The sequence below is a fragment of the Elephas maximus genome, chromosome 19, assembly GCF_024166365.1.
Source record: "Elephas maximus indicus isolate mEleMax1 chromosome 19, mEleMax1 primary haplotype, whole genome shotgun sequence".
Classification (NCBI taxonomy): domain Eukaryota; kingdom Metazoa; phylum Chordata; class Mammalia; order Proboscidea; family Elephantidae; genus Elephas; species Elephas maximus.
Window position 1 is genome coordinate 29,993,062 of NC_064837.1, and position 19,619 is coordinate 30,012,680.

The 19,619-nt window shown below is 50.9% G+C and overlaps 2 protein-coding genes across 6 annotated transcripts in view; one reads left to right on the plus strand and one right to left on the minus strand.

Moving 5' to 3' along the window:
- Nucleotides 1–980: 980 nt before the first annotated feature.
- NLE1 (notchless homolog 1) lies at nucleotides 981–11,083 on the minus strand. 3 transcript variants are annotated; one of them, XM_049860807.1, is made up of 13 exons: nucleotides 11,043–11,083; nucleotides 10,768–10,911; nucleotides 9,386–9,603; nucleotides 8,728–8,807; nucleotides 7,405–7,481; nucleotides 7,126–7,223; nucleotides 6,672–6,864; nucleotides 5,970–6,105; nucleotides 5,777–5,823; nucleotides 3,948–4,150; nucleotides 2,228–2,387; nucleotides 2,038–2,108; nucleotides 981–1,372 (listed from the first exon to the last, which is right to left on the minus strand). In XM_049860807.1, the coding sequence occupies exons 1-13, from the start codon at nucleotides 11,067–11,069 to the stop codon at nucleotides 1,360–1,362; spliced, it is 1,467 nt and encodes a 488-aa protein (XP_049716764.1). In that variant the 5' UTR covers nucleotides 11,070–11,083; the 3' UTR covers nucleotides 981–1,359. The 3 variants fall into 3 exon arrangements, 2 of the variants coding, with proteins under 2 accessions (XP_049716764.1, XP_049716765.1); XR_007514155.1 differs by lacking the exon at nucleotides 981–1,372 and having other exon boundaries at nucleotides 4,031–4,150; XM_049860808.1 differs by lacking the exons at nucleotides 6,672–6,864; nucleotides 7,405–7,481; nucleotides 8,728–8,807; ... (1 more) ...; nucleotides 10,768–10,911; nucleotides 11,043–11,083 and having other exon boundaries at nucleotides 7,126–7,203.
- Nucleotides 11,084–14,848: 3,765 nt separating this feature from the next.
- Nucleotides 14,849–19,619, plus strand: part of UNC45B (unc-45 myosin chaperone B) — a 33,042-nt gene continuing 28,271 nt past the window's right edge. For all 3 annotated transcript variants that reach the window (XM_049860165.1, XM_049860164.1, XM_049860166.1), the window contains exons 1-4: nucleotides 14,849–15,016; nucleotides 15,544–15,580; nucleotides 16,812–16,987; nucleotides 18,551–18,640. In XM_049860165.1, coding sequence (XP_049716122.1) covers nucleotides 14,849–15,016; nucleotides 15,544–15,580; nucleotides 16,812–16,987; nucleotides 18,551–18,640 — 471 coding nt within the window. The remainder of the gene's footprint in view (nucleotides 15,017–15,543; nucleotides 15,581–16,811; nucleotides 16,988–18,550; nucleotides 18,641–19,619) is intronic.

Consider the following 19,619-nt stretch of genomic DNA (forward strand, 5'->3'; position numbering starts at 1 on the left):
GGGCTTCATGGGCTGTTTCCTCATCAAAAAAAAAAAAAAAAGTGAGAACCTTCCAGGCATGGCTGCAGGGTTACTGTGAGGACTGTGGGAGAGAAGTACAGGCTTGGCCACTGTTGGTCCATTGTCCCTTGTCCAGCCTCCTCACTGCAGAGACATGCAAGGTAGAAACTGAGAACCACAGCAGCTAGGTGATCTGCAAAATCATGGCCACAGGGGGGGCTGGGGAGGGTGACACGGAACCAGATAGCGGAAGTGCCGTGGCCCTGAGCAGTTTGTACAAGGATGGTTTGGAAATTCAGCCGGAGTAGACGATATCGGCATCGGATGGAGGAGGAAGTGGGGACGGGGTGCGTGGAGGGTGAGAATGTCCTGGTGGGGATCCCCTTCATTACCTCCAAGACCTCACGGAGCCACAGGACTTGTCCTCCCACAGCACATCGTCCCACTCCTACCAGAGCCTTCCTGCACACAGCCACTGCCTTCGCTACTAGGGACAGAGTCCTCCAGGCCAGCCATCGTCTTCTCTGTATCCTGAGAGCCCAGCACAGGGTTCAGTGCACCGCAGGGGCTGAAGGAGAGGCCGAGGACTGCACCCCTAGAGCACACCCTCCCTCCACGAGAACTCTGTGATGAAAACGTTCTACATCTGTGCTGTCCAAGCCTTTAGCTAGAGTGGCTGAGGAGCTACATTTCTAATTTTCTTTAATTCTAGCTAATATAAATAGGCACACGTGGCTAGTGGCTGCCATACTGGACAGCACAGCCTTAGACGATGCTCTGGTCACTATCACATGGGCTTCAGCCAGCTCTCCCCTGGTGGATTGGGTGGCCTCTCCCTTACAGGCACACGGGGAGCGGAGAAGCCACTCTGGTCAGCATGGTTTTGGTGTGGTCCAGTGCAGAGGTGGAGGCTAGGCAAACTGGTTCAGTACAGTCTTGGCTGAGCCCTAGGATTCTAGGACAAGGAGTTATAACCTGAACACACAAAATATAAGTTATTTATTTGGCCAAAGAATCCGGGATCCGATCCTGAAAAGAGCTTGGGAAAGGAGGCAGGGAGCGGCACAGGTCCAGCCATGCTGCTGGCCTTCTTCTGGCCCCAGCAAAGTACAGAAAGATAGTCAAGAGCTGAGCTCAGTGATGACCTCTGCGGCCTTTGGTTTCCAGCTCTGGGTGGTCCAGATAGGGGAGCTATGGGATATCACGCTGGTGTCTGTCCAAGGACAGCAGGACACACTCGTTCTCAGGGTCCCCTCTGGGGACGAGGGTGTGTGAACTGCCACCCCTGCCTTGGGTCTGTGAGGGCAGGCAGCTGGTAGAAGCTGAGTCCAGGTGAGGGTCAGAGAGAACTGTGGGGTTTCATCGCCTCCATCTGTGGAGAAGGTGGGGGAGTAGGAATGGGGATCCTACCTCAGGAAAGGGAGGCTGACATATAATCCTAGGAACCCACTGTAAGGTACAGCCTGTGGCTTACCTTCACATTCAGCAAGATCCTGGCTACTGACTGTTCTGGCCACCCAAACTCAGGCTGCACACCCACTGCCTGCCTCACCCAGGCCCTCAATCGAGGGCCCTGGGAGGCCCACCATGGCCATCCAGCGACAGTGACAACCCTTTGCAGGTACACAATGCTTCAGGTCCCAACGTGTGCTTCTCCTCCTATCTTTGATCCCTCCAACAGTCTACTGAGCTTTGGTAATTCCCAAGAAACAGGTTAACCAAGTTCAAGATTGTATGGTGAAAGGTAGAACCAGGATTTGAACTCGGGTCTGAAGACTCCAAAGTACAGGGCTCCAACAAAGAACTATAGCCACATTCTGGAAAGAGCCCTGGACTTATCCCTACAGAGTGGCCTGAGTACTGGTGGGGTCTCCCGTAATCCCCGTAGGCCTCCGACTGCCCACTGAGCGCCTGGCTGCACACACCACCTCAGGGCAGTATGGGCACTGGAGAGTCCCTCAGAATTCTATGCCGGAGAAGGACCAACTCCAGGGCAGGAGAGCCGAGCACACCAGCCACCACCTCCCCCAAACTCACATCCGGAGGCACTTGTCCTTCCCACCACTTGCTACTCTCTGGCCATCTGGACTCCAGTCAACAGCATATACCTAAAGTGAGGTAGGGGGAGGAAGTGGGCAGGGAGAGGGTTAGTGAAGAGGTCAGGAAGCAGGCCAAGGCTGAGGGGTGCCAGGCTTCAGTCCCACTCCTGCTCCTGGGGTGGCCATACCTCGTCGGCATGGCCAGGCAGGTCTGTGGCCAGCTTCTGGGCCTTCACGTCCCACACCTTCAGTGTGCTGTCACTGCTGCCGCTGACCAGGAGTCGGCTGTCGGCTGACCAGGCAATCTGGTACACAGCTGCCACATGGCCCCGCAAGGAAGCCAGGTACCTGAGCCAGGGGAAGAGGATGATGGCTATTCGAGCTTCAAACATGGACTGAAGGGTCCCCCAAGCCCAGTGCAGTGGTCCTCAACCTTGGCTGCACGTGAGCACTACCTGGGGAACTTTTACAAAGTCTCATCGCCTGGCTCCCACCCCAGAGCAATTTAGGCACTACCAGTCAGCACTACTGTACACAATTGCTCCAAATGAGCTGCTTCTCGCGTGCCTCCTACCAAGCCTCCCTATCTGCATGGCTTTGAATCCGATGCCACCAACTGTTTAGCCAATCTGCCAGATACCCCTCCCAAGACATCAGGTGCATGATGGCAGGTGGCACGGGACAACAGTGGGCCAGGCCCACCTGGGACTTTCCCATCAGTGAAGACTAGCTATGTGTGTTTGGACAAGGAACTGAATTACCCACCTCGAAGGGCTGCTGTGTGAGATACACAAAGCCTGACACCTACGTAGTGGGCCCTCAAAACTCAGCTCCCCTTCAGGCACAGCAAAACTTCCCTTGCTCCTTCTCTACTTGCCCAGGCCTTTGCCTCGCCTCGAACCTAACCAAGCCCAAGTGCACGCAGCCCCATTACTGCAGTGCTTCTCACCCTTTAATAGGTAGAAGCGACACCTGGTTCTGATTCAGAAGGGCTGGGGTGGGGCCCAAGATGCTGCATTTCTGTCAAGCTCCCAGGTGATGCAGATGCCACTGGTCTATGAACCATACTCTGAGGAAGGTCAGATACCAGTGAGAACGTAAACCTGCCGCTTCACCTTCTCCTGGGTTGCTGCATCCCTGGCCCTTCAGCCAGCATTAAGATCCCTTCTCTTCTTAGATATGAATGTGTCATGGACTGAATTGTGTCCCCCAAAAATATCTGTCTACTTGACTAGACCATGATTCCCTTGTATGGTTGTCTACCATTTTATCATCTGATGTGATTTCCCTATGTGTTGTAAATCCTATCACTATGATGTAATAAGATGGACTGATGGCAGTTATGTTGATGAGGTATACAAAATTAGATAGTGTCTTGAGCTGATCTCTTTGAGGTGTAAAAGAGAGAAGCGAGCAGAGAGACATGGGGACCTTATACTACAAAGGAACCAGTGCCAGGAGCAGAGCGCATCCTTGGGACCTAAAGTTCCTGCACTGAGATGCTCCGAGACCAGCAAAATTCTGATGACAAGGACCTTCCTCCAGAGCCGAAAGAGAGAGAAAGCCTTCCTATAGAGCTAGTGCCCTGAATTTGGACTTCTAGGCCTACTGGACTGTGAGAGAATAAACTTCTCTTTGTTAAACCCATCCACTTGTGCTATTTCTGTTACAGCTGCACTATATGACTAAGACAAAATGAATAAACATTTTCAGTGCCCATTTAGTGCTGACCCTAAATATGCCATGTCATTGAATCCTTGTAACAAAGCTGACAGGTAAGGGGTCTTGCCTGCATGTTACAGGTGAAGAAAGTGGCTCAGAAAATGCAAACACTTGCCCAAGGCCACACAGCTTGTAAGTGGCAGAGCTGAGCTCCTCCCACCACCCCTCCTCCTCCCACCCACTCACTTGCCGGTCCTGCCATCCCACAGCTTGATGGACTTGTCGAAGGAGGCGCTGGCAATGAGACGGGAATCAGGGGAGAAGAGCACCTGGTTGATGAGGGCCTGGTGTCCCGTCATCCGTGCAAGGGGCTTCTTGTCCTCTGCTGGGGACCACAGGAATAGGGTGAAGTCATCTGAGCCAGACACCAGCCTCTCTGGGCCCTGGCCCTGGGGAGGCAGAAAGCACACAGTGTCAGATACGGTCTCAGACAGGAGAGCCTGAACTCAGGATCAAATGCAGTTTCTCACCTAACCCAACACCAGGGACAGGAGCCAGGTGTAGGAGAAAGGAGGCCTGGGCCAACCGCCAACTCACATGGGACCCCCGGGTGTGGTGCAGTGAACTACTTAGCATGGTCCTTCTAGCCATAATCTTTGTGATTCCCATACAATGATTGGGTGGAACGACGCAAACAAGGTGCTTATGGCCCACCGAGGGGACTGGACAGCTTGCTAATGCAAATAAGATGCATGGAACCTGGGGGCGGGGGGGGGCATAGAAATAAAGTGTATGGAACCCTAATGATGGGATTGGTCAGTTCTGCCATCCTGCTAGGCTTAAAAGGAGATACAGAGAGAGAAGAAGGAGCTGTAACACGAAGACAGTGAGAGATGGCAGTGCTGCAGTAACAAGAGTGATAGCAGCGTGAGATGGCAGGAACTCGGAGACCAGTGCGAGACAGCTCTGGTGAGGCTTGCTGACGCACAGAGCTAAGAGCTGTAACAGTTGCTGGAGAAGGCCCCGAGCGGGGTGCAGCAGCAGAGGGAGAGAGGAAGCTGTCCTGATCAAGAACTATATCCTGAGTTGTTCCTGTTACTTCTGAGTGGTTCTCAATCCCGAGTTGTACCCTGTTACTTCCCTAATAAACCGCTTAAAACAGTAAGTACCGAACCCAAAGATGGAAGAGTACTGAGGGGATGGGGAGTAGCTGATGTTGGCCATGATGGAGCAGGACAGCAGTTTGGAAAAGTTGGGCATTTGGGACACCTTCAACCTCTACCTCACAGGAACCAGCTTTGTGCTGATCCTTATAAAAGAAATACCAGTCTAGTAGTGGTGTTTAAGGAGTGGAAAGATATTCTGTTTTGATATGAATGCATATGTGTTTACATAAGTGTTTGTGTTTATATGGTATTTTTACACAAATAACATGCGCCTTCTGCATTTGTTTGTTGGCTCCACCCTCCTCCCGTGAGGCACCCTCACAAGTGCCACCATGCCAATACTCTTCTACGTGTTGCTGTAAGGACAAATTAGCATAGCATGCTTACAAAAATACCTCACAGGAGGGCGCAGCCAGCAAACAAATGCAGAAGGCACACGTTACGTGTGTAAAAATACAGTATATACGTACGTACGTATGTGTGTGTAGATAAAACCTCTGGAAGGAGACATGAAATACTGGCAGTGTTTGCTGCTTCCAGAAGGAAGGGACTGTCTGTGGGATAGAGATGGGAAGACTTCTCACTGTATACCTTTTTGTATCTTTTGAACCTTAGACCACTTGAACATGTTACTTAACCGACAAGCTAAATAAAATAAAAAAGGGAGGCGCCTTGGGAATGTAACAGATAAGCAAACAAACAAAACAAAATAAGACAAAATGATCCCTACTGCATTAAGACTTTAGGATTGTAAAGTACGATAATCAAGAACAACTTTCTGGAAAAGGTACTTTCTGAGCCGGGGCCAGAAGGGAAGGGGCCTGAGTGCCTGCGGAGAGCGCAGGTTTTAGGGACCAGCTGAGGAAGAGGTACGGAGCTGGGAAGGCATGCAGCCCGCAACACACTCACCCGCACAAGGTTGTACCGGCTCAGAGCCCTCTCCTTCAACTCCTGCACTGTGTCCAGGTACCAGAGGGGAGAGAAGGGGATGAGGAACAAGGCTTATTAGAAAATCCAACACAAACGATCCAACTCACACCATTCACCTAGAGAACCGGCTGTTCCCCAAGCAGCCCCCTCCCCTCCTTCTCTGCTCACTCACAGGACCCTCTGAGGTCTTGGGCATTGACTGAGGCTTCGGCTGGCTCAAAGGCTCCTGTGCGCAGCGCGTAGTCAGTGCTGAGCGCCATGGTGTTCACCCAGTGGCCGTGGCCTTGCAGAGTCCGGCACAGCACCCCCTGGGATAGAGATAGGGAAAGGTCAGACACAGAGCCACGCACCTACACCATGCCACACACACACAGAGCCCCGCACACACCACTCTCCACACTTGGGTGACCCTTGCCCCATATTAATTCCAGAAGATGTGACATGCAGTGGCATGGGGACTAAGAACCAGGACCCTGGTCCAGCTTCACCCCTCATTCATTGTGATCTTAATGATATTATCCGAAAGACTCAAGTCTCCTGCTTTGGAATGTAAGGGTCCCAGTCCAGGTCGATGTTTCTCAAAATATGTTTCACAGGAAGGAGGTTAAGCAAGTCGGAGGAAAAGGACCCCAGTTAAATAAATTTAGGACACGGTGGGTCCAATAAAGCAAAATAAGCTTTTACACATGGCAGGAATTTTCAGAGCCTTGATTGTGCCAAGGGACACTGGAATCTTTTCTAGCATGAGCCGCGCTGACCACAGGACACTGGGCAGTGAGAAACACTGGGCTCATTGACAGAAAGGCTCCTCCAGCGCCAGCATCCCATGACCTGAGACTTCCTAGACCGACTTCTGGACCCTGCTGGCTCTTACATCGTGAGCTCTCCAGACTTTGATGGTGCGGTCCTGGGAGGCAGAGTAGAGAAGCCCGTCCCCTCCCCACCGGAGGCAGGTGACTGACTGGGTGTGCCCAGTGAGGATGCGCTCACACCGGCCCGCGGTCGTATCCCACACCCGCACGCTGCCGTCCTTGGAGCTGCTGGCCACGTAGCGGCACTCAGGGTTCCTGGCAGGAAGAAGGGAGCTGTGACCTTGCTTCTGATCTGGCAACACCTGCCTTCCAATGGCTCCTCACACTCCCAACTCAAAGGCCAGTGACAATCTGATAGCTTCCTAACCCCAAGATCTGGCTGCACTGCAGTGGTTCTTAGGTCTCGCAAAGAGCAGCGTTCTCCAAAGCAGCAACACAGGTGGAAGACTGTCCCCACTGCCTCCTCAGTCACCACAGCCTGCACGCTGCCCCCCACAGCTCTAACTGCTCACTTACGCATGGAGGGGCTCCCAGCTCAGGCCTGTGATCCACTTGCTGTGGCCCGCAAGGGTCCTGCCCTCTTGCTTCCCTGTGCTTGGGTCCCACAGGAGAATCTGAAGAACAGAAGCTTACCAAATGACCTTGCTCAACCTGTCCCTGGCCCCCCCAAGGGTCCCCGCCACACCACCACTCACCTGACCACCACCCCCCCGAACCCACTAGAACCTGTTTCTGAACTGTCCGCCAGCAAAGAGGACCCACAGCCCCTGCCTAGTTATCCTGACCACCATCTACCTGGCCATTCTTGCAGCCGGAGGCCAGCTTCTTGCCATCTGGGGACCAGGATATGCTAAGGACCCAGTGTCTGTGTCCTAAGAGACAGGGTAGAAAAGAAGGATCACATCTGTCTAGTGCTAGCAGTGCCTGGCACAGTGCAGGCACTCCATACTATTTGCTGAATAAATGAACGACAGAAAAAGAGAAATGTGCAAACGATGGACTCAAACACAGCAATGTTCACGGAGACAGCACAGGACAGACTGGGCGACGTTTTGTTCTGTTATACATAAGGGTGCCATAAGTCGCCCTGATTCAGTGATAACTAGCTACAAACACAGAGGCAAAGCACACACAAGGAAAGACAGTTACTATATGATAATGGGCCACAAGCCAAGGAGCCAAGGAACTCCTGGGGCTACCAAGGGCAGAGACCCTGTTTTGGACTTTAGGCCTCCAGAACTGTGAAAAAATAAATTTTAGTTCCTCAAAGCCAAAAAGAAAAAAAAGAAAATGAGGCTGTGCATCTGGCTGTAGACAACACCACTTTCTAACAATTCCTTTTACGATACACGGTTTAAGTCTTTTCACACGCATCACCCCATGTAATTCTCACAATAGCTCTAAGGTATGCAACAAAGCAAGAATTATCATTCCCATTTTCCAAATGAGAAAACTGAGGCTTACAGAGGGAGTGTGCCCTACACAAGGTCACCCAGCTAGTACGTGGTACAGCCCGTTGCCTTCAAGTCGATTCTGACTCAGAGCGACCCTATAGGACAGAGTAGAACTGCCCCATAGGGTTTCCAAGGAGCGGTTGGTGGATTCGAACTGCCAACCTTTTGGTTAGCAGCCAAGCTCTTTGCAGTGGCTATTCCAAGTGTGGTCCTTAAAGTATCGTTGGGAACCTGTTAGAAATGCAAATTCTCTCTTTCCCCTCCCCATACCTACTGAAACAAAAATTCTGGGGGCGGGCCCAGCATTCTGTAGTGTAACAAGCCCTCCAGGTGATGCCGATGGACACTAAATGTGGGGACCACTTCTAGAGTTTGGATTGAACCCAGGATTTCCTGGCTCTCTGCCCATCGGCCCTCCCCACCATCCCACACTGACTCTTTGGCCCGTTCTCTGCAGTTTGTAAGCGCTGGCTAGGCTCAAGGGTACAGTTCATACCTAGGAACAGGGAGCTACCAACTAGGTCCCACAGGAGAATCTGGTATGGACTGGAAGTTAAGGGGTTGGACTCTGCCTGGGCCACCTCGAGAACTAAAACGCTGAGCAAATTATCCACCCACCACTGCATTCCCAGAAGAACCCCTAAATGGCTAATGGCATACTGACCCTTGCAAGTGAAATGCGGTGTCTCGGTGCTGAGATCCCAGAAGCGCACAGTGGTGTCCCCAGAGCCACTGGCCAGGTACCTGTGGAAGAGAGGTTGCTCGACCTCTGCAGTGGTGGCAAAGTGACCCAACCTGGAGACACTGCACCTATGCATCCCTACCACCCAATCACTTGACTTCTGTGAACAGAATCTGGGACTGGACTTTTTTCTCTCCCCTATGATACTGAAGCCATCTGAGAAAAGACCCCAGGAGGCCATTTCTCTCCTCTTCCTTCCTAAAAGGAATGGCCTCAGCTATAACCAGCTTTTGAAGCTTCTCATTATCCTCATGGGGTTGTGAGAAGCAAATAATTCCGGTTTCACATATGAAGAACTCAGAAAGGTTAAGTGACTTGCTCAAGTTACACAGCTGGGAAGGGGCAGAGCTGAGCTTGCAGCTCAGATCTCCTGATCTCAAGTCCAGGAAGGGCTCTTCCAAGGCAGGTGTCCTTGGCCTTGGGGACCAAGCCTCACTGGCCACGGGGAAGTCACTCACTAGCACCCTGAGCTCATAGCTCTGGTCTTACGGTACTGATCATAACTCGGAGGGACCCTTTCCACTTCAGCTACAGGCTGTACTTCCCACATCCTCCTCCCCAATTCTGCCATGGTCCTTACTTCCCAGTGGGGCTGAAAGCCACAGAAATGACCGCCTCACTGTGACCCTCCAAGGAGCTGGTGCAGCGGGTCACGGCCCGGACCCTGAAGACAGCCTGAGGCTGATAGATGATGTCGAGGACCTTCTCCGTCTCCACAGCCTGCGACTCCAGCGTCTTCCCCAGTGAGGAGACAATCTCGGCATCGTGGATGTAGAAAGCCAGTGGCAGGGGATCCTCCTGAAGAGCAAGGGCAAGGGGAAACTCCCCCATCAAGGGATGTACTGAGCTGTGGGAAGGTGAAAATTCCTTCTCTTCAGCCACCCTTCATGGGTACCCTTGATGAGTGACTGTACATTTACATAGCACCCTGGTAGGTGGACATTAATACTCCCACTTGACAAATGAATAAAACTGAGGCTCAGAGCAACTAAGTAACAATAACTAGCCCAATGTCCTATGACTAATGACTAAGGAATTCACATTGTTCAGAGCTCTTCAAAAAAGAAAACTAATGTCAGGGATTAGGATTAGTATATAGAATTATGCCACACAATGCTATCTAATGTGTAAGAAGCAGCCAAAAATCTTGTTTAAAATGCAGACTCCCTGTTTCACCCCCAGGATCTTCTTATTCAGTGAGTCTGGGGTGGGGTCCAGGAATTACATTTTTAACAGGCACTCTCCACCCCCCAGGTGATCTGAGGGTAGCACTTTCTGAAACACTGGTTTAGAGATTAAGAGCATGGGTTTGGAGTCTGACAGATTTGGGTTCTAACTCCAGATCCACCACCTACTGTGTGTGCCCAGTTGCCATCAAGTCGATTTGACTCACGGCAACCATGTGCTACAGAGTACAACTGCTTCATAGGGTTTTCTTAGCGATAATCTTTACCATGCGGGTGGCGGGGTTCAAACCGCCGACCTTCAGGTTAGTAGTCAAGCACAAACCATCTACACCACCCAGGGACTTTACGTAGTCAAGCACAAACCATCTACACCACCCAGGGACTTTACGTACTGTATAGCATCGTGCAAATAATTTAATCCCTCCGGGCCACACTGTAAAATGGGAGTATTAATATATCCCCAGGGCTGTGGCGAGGAATCAATGAGATAATACATTCAATGCGTTTAAAATACAGTCACTCTCCGCAGGTGGATGCTACATGGCTGGTGTGCAAAGCGCTTTCACAGATTACATCTTCCAACCCTCCCCTGAGGTGGGCGGCACTGCCGCAGACTCACGCGGGGGTGCATCGGCCACTGTCAGTGAGTAATAACAGGGGGCCTTCAACGCCAGACCTTTGGTCTCTAGATCCCCCTTCCGGGCGAGGCCCAGGCAGAGCCGCCCGCCCCTCGCCTGGGGAAGGAGACGCGGAGCCGTCCCCGCCTGCCGCTGACCTGGGCCAGCAGCGCGTTGCACACGAGCTGCAGCTTGTCCGGGGTGATGTCCACGGGCACGTCGAAAGGGGCGCCCAGCAGCTGCCCCCCCTCATCCTGGAACTGCACCAGCAGCCGCTGCACGTCGCGCGCCGCCTCCTCGCCCTGCACAGACACGCGCGGCGGGGGTCAGCCAAGTCGCCACAGGGGGAGGCCCCCGCTTCCGCCTCCCTCGGGCCTCGGGGACCCAGAACTCCTGGGCCCAGCTGCGGGGGCCTCCGCCCCCATTCACGCACCGACACCGCCACCGCCGCCGCCGCCATCCTGCGTCCCCACGTGGAGGAGAAAGACTGCGGCGGGACAGAGCGTCGCCCCATGGACGGGGGTGCTGCGATTGGCAACATTGCCGTCTGGTGGTCGGGAGGGGAAGTGTCGCGCCGTCCTGTCCTCAGGTGTTGGAAATGGGTTTACCTGGGTGGACTCGCCTCAGCCACCTCCACATTCAATCTTTCCGAGTGCTTTATGGGATACAAACGACATTTTGACTCTTCAGAACAGGGATTCTTGCCCCATTTTATAGATGTGGAAACCGAGGTCCTGAGAGGTTGAATGATTTTACCCAAAATAGAGATAGAACAATGCCTGAAACGTTGATACTGTCATTATTATTGTTGCTTTATGATGTTGATAACTGTAGAAATGTTTTTCTTTTGCACTCATCAAGTCTTAATTGGCTTTATCCATTTAAAAAGTAATAATAATCTCTGCCCTCAATTCAGTGTATTATCTCTGGCTTTGTAAATTTCCCCTGCAGGGGTACTGATTCCTGGAACCCAGCCTGTTCAGGAAATGGCGGAGGACTGAATCTGTTCACACCTGTTCACACACTCTTGTCTAAGTCACTGTCATTTCCTGCCTGGACCAATACTATGGCCTCCTGATGTACCTCCTCTTTTCCACTCTTTCCTCCTACAGTCTACTCTCCACACTGCAGTCAGTGAAGTTTTCAAGCAGAAATTCTGGTTCAATACTCCCTAAAACCCTGAAGCAGCTCCCGTTTACATGCAGGAAAAAACCAAACTCCTTACCATGGCCCACTCAGTCTTGCGTATCTCTCCAGCCACCTCTCTCTTCCATGGCCTGACTTTTCCTGCTTCAGTGCTTTGCATTTTTATTTTTCTCTTTCTGGAAGAGTTCTTCATTCTTCAGTTCTTGCCTTAAATATTCATTCATGCGTTCAACAAATTTATATTGAGCCCATATTCTCTGCCAGCCACATGTTCTAGGGGCTCTACATATATTAACTCACCTTTTTTTTTTTTTTTTTAATCATTTACTCCAGGAAACTTTATCTGAAACTATATCCTGTTTCCCTGTTATGTTTCCAAAACATCTGGGCATTCATCACACTTAGAAATCACAGATCCATGAAATTATTTCATCCAATCATTCAACAAATATTGAGCACCTACTATGTTCTAGGCACTTGGAGTATGTAAGTGAACAAAATAGACACAAATCCTTATCCTCACGAGTACTCTCTGCTTCCATTATCATTTACAATTCTTGGTATGTAATGGGTGCTAAGGAATGCTTGTGTAATGAATGACTCAGTCAGGATTTGAATCCAGAATTTCTTGGACTTAAAGTCACAGAAGTACAGTTCTCTGCCAATGGCAGAATTCTTTCTAATATTGCCTCATTGCTAGAGAGAGCTTGCCTTCAAAGGGACCCAGGGCTTGGGACACCAATAGGGTGGAGAATTGATCCATTCATTCATTTATTCATTCATGTAACCAGCATGTGTCAGTGTTGCCCTTTGTCCAGCAGGGCAGTAGAACTGGTCCCAGGTCACATAGCTGTGCGTTCAAGGTCTCAGAGCTAAGAGCAGAACCTAGTGTGGGTGATTCCAACCTATGCTTCTTCTTTAGTCTCTTTCTCAGGCTCAGTCAGTTAAGTTTGCAGATATATTGGGTTTGGGGTGTGGGGAGAAGAATCGTGGTCAGTGGAACAAAGTATTAGCATGAAGATACTATTTGTTCACTCAATCATTAAAGAAGCATGGATGGGCACTGATTGTCTGCCAGGCCCTGTGCAAGGGAAGCCAAACTGCGTGGAGATGCGGTCCTTTCTCTCCAGGGGGAGGCTCACAGCCCAGGCTTGGAGACACTGAAAGGCAGGAAGAGTCCTGAGTCCAAGTGGAGACAATCTTATAAATTTGCCATGAGAACTGTCATGGATTGAATTGTGTCCCCCCCAAAATATCTGTCAACTTGGCGAGGTCATGATTCCCAGTAGTGTATGATTGTCTACCATTTTACCATCTAATGTGATTTTCCTATGTGTTGCAAATCCTATCACTGTATGTAATAAGATGGATTAATGGCGGTTATATTGGTGAGATCTACAAGATTAGATAGTGTCTTAAGCCAATCTCTTTTGAGGTATAAAAGAGAGAAGGAAACAGAGAGACAGGGGGACCTCATACCACCAAGAAGGCAATGCCAGGCACAGAGTGCATCCTTTGGACCCAAGGTTCCTGTTCTGAGAAGCTCCTAAGCCAAGGGAAGATAGATGACACAGACCTTCCTCCTGAGCCAGCGGAGGAAGTCTTCCCCTGGAGCTAACACCCTGAATTTGGACTTGTAGCCTACTAGTCTGTGAGAGAATAAATTTCTCTTTGTTAAAGCCATCCACTTGTGGTATTTCTGTTATAGCAATGCTAGATGACTACGACAGGAACTCTCAGTCTCTTGAGAAGAAACAATTCCTGTCCCAGTGGAGACCTCTCTCTGATGGTGAATGCAGAGTTCCTGCCCCAGAAAGATCCCTTTCTGGTGAGGGAGACTCAACGTATCCCAGGAGAGTTCCCAGTTGGATGGGGGGATACAGTCCTTGGTCTCAGGGAATTTCCAGTCTGCCCAGGGTCTTGCCCTGGAGAAGATTTCTGTCTGATGGAGGATATGCAGAGTCCATCCTCAGGGAGCTACCTGTCTGATGCGAGAGGCAGGCTGACCACTCCGGTACCTTATATTCACTGGTTACAGACAGATGAACAGGAGCCATGAGACCAAAACAAACAAAAATCCATTTACACTATAAACTGAGTTAGCAAGTCCTGTTGGTGTTTCTGAAAAGCAAGGACACTTTCAGTAAGTGAAGGAAGGAGGAATTGGGGAGTTGTAGACAAGTGGAAAGGGGAAGGAGTTTTTATCCCCCTTCCCTCCCCCTCCCTCCAGAAAGGCATTTCTGGAAGTCTCCAGTTGGTCTGGGACCTGGGCAGCTGCTCTGTTTGTCCAAGTCTGCCAGCCCCTCAGCTGTCACTCTGCTCCCTAAATAGCATTGGTTGGACTGGGGGGAGGAGGCTGTTTATCTGGGATAGAGGTGGAAAAGGGGTGTTATAGCTGTGCCCAAGGAGGGGGAGCAGCTAGGGCGTCCCTGTCCCTTCTGGATCTTTCCCTCTATCTTTGGGCTGTGAGTACATGAGCCCCCAGGACTGCCCCTGAGCAGGGTGTTCAGGCAGGGGATGGTCAGCCCTTCCACGTGGTAATGACTGTCCTGTCTGAAGAGGGGGAGGGCCCAGAGTATCAATGACACACTCCAGGGGCACCTGCCCCCATGGCCAAATATGGTCTGGAACCACTAGCAAGGGTGATAAAATCTCCTGGGTGGGGGCTGGGAGGGGCAGACCCAGGGTGGCTGGCTGGAGGGTCACATCACGGGAGCACAGATCAAGAGTTCCATCCTTGCTGAGAGAGTAAGCTGGGCCCAGGAGTGTTCCTTGGGCTGGGGAGGGGGACGGGGAACTGTAATGAGAATTCAGGCATTTGGAAGGGGGCTTCACTTGCCCTGGCTGGGAGGGACAGAGAACTAGGCACAGGAACTCTGAGACTCCTCTCAGCTTGGGCCTTGCTCTCAACCGTCGTGTCCTTCTGGAGCAAAGGAATTGGGAGTCCTGGGGCAGGTTCCTTCTGGGCAGAATCCTCAGCCTCGAGGTCTCCTGGAGGAGGAGAGGAGCCTGGAGCTCTGGACCCCCGGCCAGGAGCCCAGCCCTCATCTTGTGTGAAGGGCTGGCGACACTGAGCCGCTCCTCTCCCTACAGATGGCAGAGGCAGAGGCAGTGCAGCTGAAGGAGGAAGGGAACCAACACTTCCAGGACCAGGACTACAAGGCCGCGGAGAAGAGCTACAGTCAGGCCCTGAAGCTGACAAAGGATAAGACCCTTCTGGCCACACTGTACCGGAACCGGGCGGCCTGTGGCCTGAAAATGGTTTGGGCCAGGGCTGGGGTGGCCAGTGTCTGTTGTCCCAGCCCTCTCTCCTGGACCCCTCGGGCTGGAGAAGGATGCCTCTTACTCTTTTCCTTCAAAGGACAAGCCTGACCCACCCCTTCGGAAAGTCCAGTAGAGACAGAAATTCACCCAGATCAGAATCAGTCTGATGGGGACTAAGATCTCCGGACCAGGCGCCATGCTGGGTTCTTTCACATTACCCCACGGCATCTTAATAACAGCCCTGTGAGGCAGCTGCTGTTCTCATTCCCATTCTGCAGATGAGAAAGTCGAGGCTCAGAGAGCTTAGTTAGCTTGCCCAACATGTCCCAGGTAGTGAGTCAAAGAACTAGGATTCAAACACAGGCCGGCCTGGTGCCAAAGCTCATCTGCTTTTCCATGCCCAGCGAAGGCAGCTCCCCTGGGCCTGTGTTGCTCCTCCAGCAGTCCCCCTCCCCTCACTGTGGGGGCACTGGCCATCTCCACATTGGGCCCACATTAACCAAGTCTCCTTCCCTGTTTCTCAGGAGAGCTACGTTCAGGCAGCTTCAGATGCTTCAAGAGGTGAGCTACCCCTGCCTTTGACTTTGCCCTCACTCCCACTCCACCCCCACTGACCGCCTACCCCCGGTTTCCCCCCTGGGTCCCTGGCCCCATGCCCCTGACATGTGAAGGAATTCCTGATGATATAAATGCCAGCCTGGCAATGTAGGGAGAGCTTCAGGTGGGTCATCCTTTGTGCAAAGGACATACCTAAGTCACATTTTTGCAAGCTGAATTACTTGTTGACTGTGTCGTGGCAGCTCTCTTTCTTGAAAGAATGTTTCTGGAAATCCTTTGGTCACAGCAGTAGACACACCTTACTTTCTTGGGTGAAGTAGAAGATGCTCATGCTGGGGCTCCCCGGAAAGAAGCAGATCAGTCCAGGCCCCTCCTCGGGACCCCAGGCTGGCTAAGAGGCTGTGACCAGCAGCCTTAGGGTGAGGCACTAGCCTGCTCCACAGACGCGGGGGGAGAAATAAACCTAACTTCATGCTGACAACAGTGTAGACTTAAGCCTATGATGAAAACAGGAAGACTTCCCTGAGCTGCATTTTCACAGAAATAACGTACAAGATGAAGGAGGTTCACCTCTTCACAGCTCTGTTTGGGGTTGTTCTTGGTTACTATTTCTCAGGAGAGACAGATGGTCTGGAGTGAGTTTATAAGGGAGGGAATCAGGCTGAGAAGGGACTTGAAACCTGCCATGTGAGTAGTTGAGGGAAGTGACAATATTTAGCCCAGAGAAGAGAACTCTCAGGTGGGGTGGAGAGCTGCCTTCACATATCTAAAAAACTCTCACAAGTCTTTTAGATTGGATTTCATCTCAGTGTTCCAGGGCTGGGCTTAGGACAGAAGGACAAAGTCACAAGGAGATATATTTCAGGTAGGAAGAGGGAAAGGTTTTCTGATGAAGCTGCTTAGCTGCCTTGAGAAGTAGGGAGCTCCCCATTGCTGGAGGTGTGCAAGCATCCGCTGGATGAGCACTGTCAGGGATCATGTAGCAGGCTCGCAAGCACCAGGGGTTGGACAAGATAACCCTTAAGCTCTCTTCCAACCTTGAGACTCATGATTCTTACTGTCTCCCTAATGATGGGGAGCTGTGGACCAGATAGCCCACACGGGAGGGTGGATAATCTCCAAGCAAACACAGAAGCCAGGCAACAGCACGGTTGCTGGAGTTGGGGGAAGCGGGGGGTGGGGATGGGTGGTCTGGAGCCCAGTCCCATGAGGCCCTGCCCTCTCCCCTCACTAGCCATCGACATCAACTCCTCGGACATCAAGGCCCTGTATCGGCGATGCCAGGCCCTGGAGCATCTGGGAAAGCTGGACCAGGCCTTCAAGGACATGCAGCGCTGTGCCACCCTCGAGCCAAGGAACCAGAACTTTCAGGAGACACTGAGAAGGCTCAACATCAGCATCCAGGAAAAGGTGAGCCCACCGCCTTCCCACAAACCTTGCTTACCCCCACCCATTCTAGTAGAGATGACAGAGTAGGGGAGCGGGACATCAGGGCAGGGCTAGACCTACCTCCACGCTCTTAGATGGAGACAGCATGGGACACACAGGTAGGCTCCCAGAACAGCTGAGCGGTGGACCGCTCCGATGAGAGAGCAGTGGTTTGTCCGAGGGCATAAGCCAGCCAGGAGTCGAACTCAGGTCTTTTAAATTTGAATTCCAGATGGAGGCTTTTTTTTTTTTTTTAACTGTAACCTGGTATGTCAGCACCATGATCTTCTTCTCTTTCTGGGAGGACAAAGGCATGAGAACTGGGAATTGGGGAGTATTAATGGTAGATAGAGGAGTGCCAGGAGCCAGGAGGGACATGAAATCTTTTCTAAGAAAATGGAATGAGGTAGGGAGAACCTGAATGGAAGGTGAGGAACCTGCACCCTAGCCTGTCTCAGCTACCAATTTTCTGACCGCCCCCTTGGGGTGTCAGGTTCTTCCCCTCTGTAAGAGCAGGAGGGTAATTGATAGCTCAGGTTCTTGCTCTAAGACTCAGTAACTCCCATGTGTTGGGGCAGCCCCGTGGTGTGACCGCAGCATACTGTCCAGAGTCCAGACTCAAGGCTGTGGACACACCAATAAACGAGCAACCCGAGAAGGGGCAGGAGAATGAGAGACCCTGGAAGGAAGGAAATGAGCCCCAGGATAGAAGAGTAGAGAGTGAGGACTGGCAGAACAAGGTAGTGGGAGGTGCAGAAGGAACTGGTGAGATGGGCAGTGGTGATCAGCCAGGTCGTTTTAGAAGAGATTCAGAGCGTTGAGGCTGGGGTGGGCAGTGGGAGGGATTAGAACTCCAAATGTAGGGTTTTAATTTGCTTGAACAGCTGCTTAGGAGCTACTTCAGATCTGATCCTGGAGACATGTTTCTGTTTTAGCCTATATTTAAATATTTGCTACATTGGTGGTTCAGTAATAGAATTCTTGCCTTCCACGTGGGAGACCCGGGCTCGATTTCTGGCCGATGCACGTCATGCACAGCTACCACCCATCTGTCAGTGGAGGCTGTGTGTTGCTATGATGCTGAACAGGTTTTGGTGGAGCTTCCAGACTAAGATAGACTAGGAAGAAAGGCCTGGAAACCTACTTCCAAAAATCTGCCACCAAAAGCCCTATGCATTTCATTCAGTTATGCACAGGCTCACCATGAGTCAGGGTTGACTTGATGACAGCTAACAGCAATTGTTTACTAGACTCTAAAACAGATGTCATGATCCCTTCCCTTCCAAGGCCGTTGTGATGATTGTGTAACTAGGCTGCAAGCTTTATGGGCAAGGATGTGGTTTTGTTCACCATTCTATCCCCCGTTTTTAGAACAGTGCTTGGCACATAGTAGTTGTTCAGTAAACATTTGTCGAATGAATGAATGAATGAATGGGCCAGGGCCCAGAGTAGATACTGTAATATTTATTGTGATGAATTTTATGGGGAGCAGACTGAAATGATGCGGACACCCACCTGTCTCCCCACCTCCTCCTCTCTCTTCAGCTCCGTGTGCAGTTCTCCACAGACTCCAGGGTACAGAAGATGTTTGAGATCCTCCTGGATGAGAACAGTGAGGCAGAGAAGCTGGAGAAGGTGAGTGCTGGGCAGTGTCAGCCAGCCAGCAGAGGCCACTCTCTGGGCCAGCCAGGTACTCCTCCTGTAAGCCCCACCCCTAGTCTCTGGGCAGTAACATCCCCCGGGGTAGGGTAGAGGGCACGGGGGAGGTGCGGGGGGGGAGTGTCCTTGAAGAACAAGGAAGAAAATTGGCTAAAAGTAAGCAGGTTGGAAAACAGAGCAGTAAACTCTTGAAAGGGACAAGATTAAGGTGAGTCAAGTGAGGCAAATCATCAAAGCATAGGGCTGGTTCCTGTCTTTATTTAAACTTTTGATGTTTTGTTCATCATGGATTTCTTTTTTTACATTAATTTTGATTTTTTAAAAATATTGTGTTAAATATTATTTACCTCATTTGTTGAGTTTTCAGCATCCCCTTAAATTCTGCACCCAAGAGGGCCTCACCTGCCTTACCCTAGTCCCAACCCTGAGAAACAATGACAGGTTAAAATAATGTTTTACTCCATTTAAAAATATCACAAAAAAATCATTTTGAAATATGAAAATATTTACTCAGAATATCATCCTGTTAGCCAAATTTGTTTCATATTTTATGTTCCCTTCCAGTCCTTCAGAGGAAAAAAAATCAAACATTTGAGTGTTTTACATTTCTAAGAACTTGACAAGCAACGCCTGGGGAATTTTTATTGGTTTTATGTCCAATAAATCCATTTAATATGCAAATATCTACCATAACAAACTTTTGTGAGAACTTAATGAGTGTTAAACATAAAAATGCTTTGAAAAAATATAAAACCCTTGACTGACTGAGAGTGGTGTTACTTCTGGTCCTGCTTGCCTGGAATTCTCTCCCAGCTGTTTCCCACCTTGTCCCGCTCCTCCTGCCCCATGAGCTCTTCCCCCAGCCCTCCACTCTGAGGTCCTGCTTGCTGCCTCCCACCCCAGATCAGGGGGCATTTAACATACATGTATCCTCAAGGGGAAGACTTTAGCAAGG

Bases quoted from the DNA above. Each gene is read 5' to 3' on its own strand.
- NLE1 (XM_049860807.1), bottom strand. From the start codon at position 11,069: ATGGCGGCGGCGGCGGTGGCGGTGTCG. The intron at 2,388-3,947 runs GTGAGTGGGTGG...CCCCTGGCTCAG, and splicing joins TGGGATGGCAGGACCGGCAA to GTACCTGGCTTCCTTGCGGG. The intron at 2,109-2,227 runs GTATGGCCACCC...ACCTCACTTTAG, and splicing joins TGCCTGGCCATGCCGACGAG to GTATATGCTGTTGACTGGAG.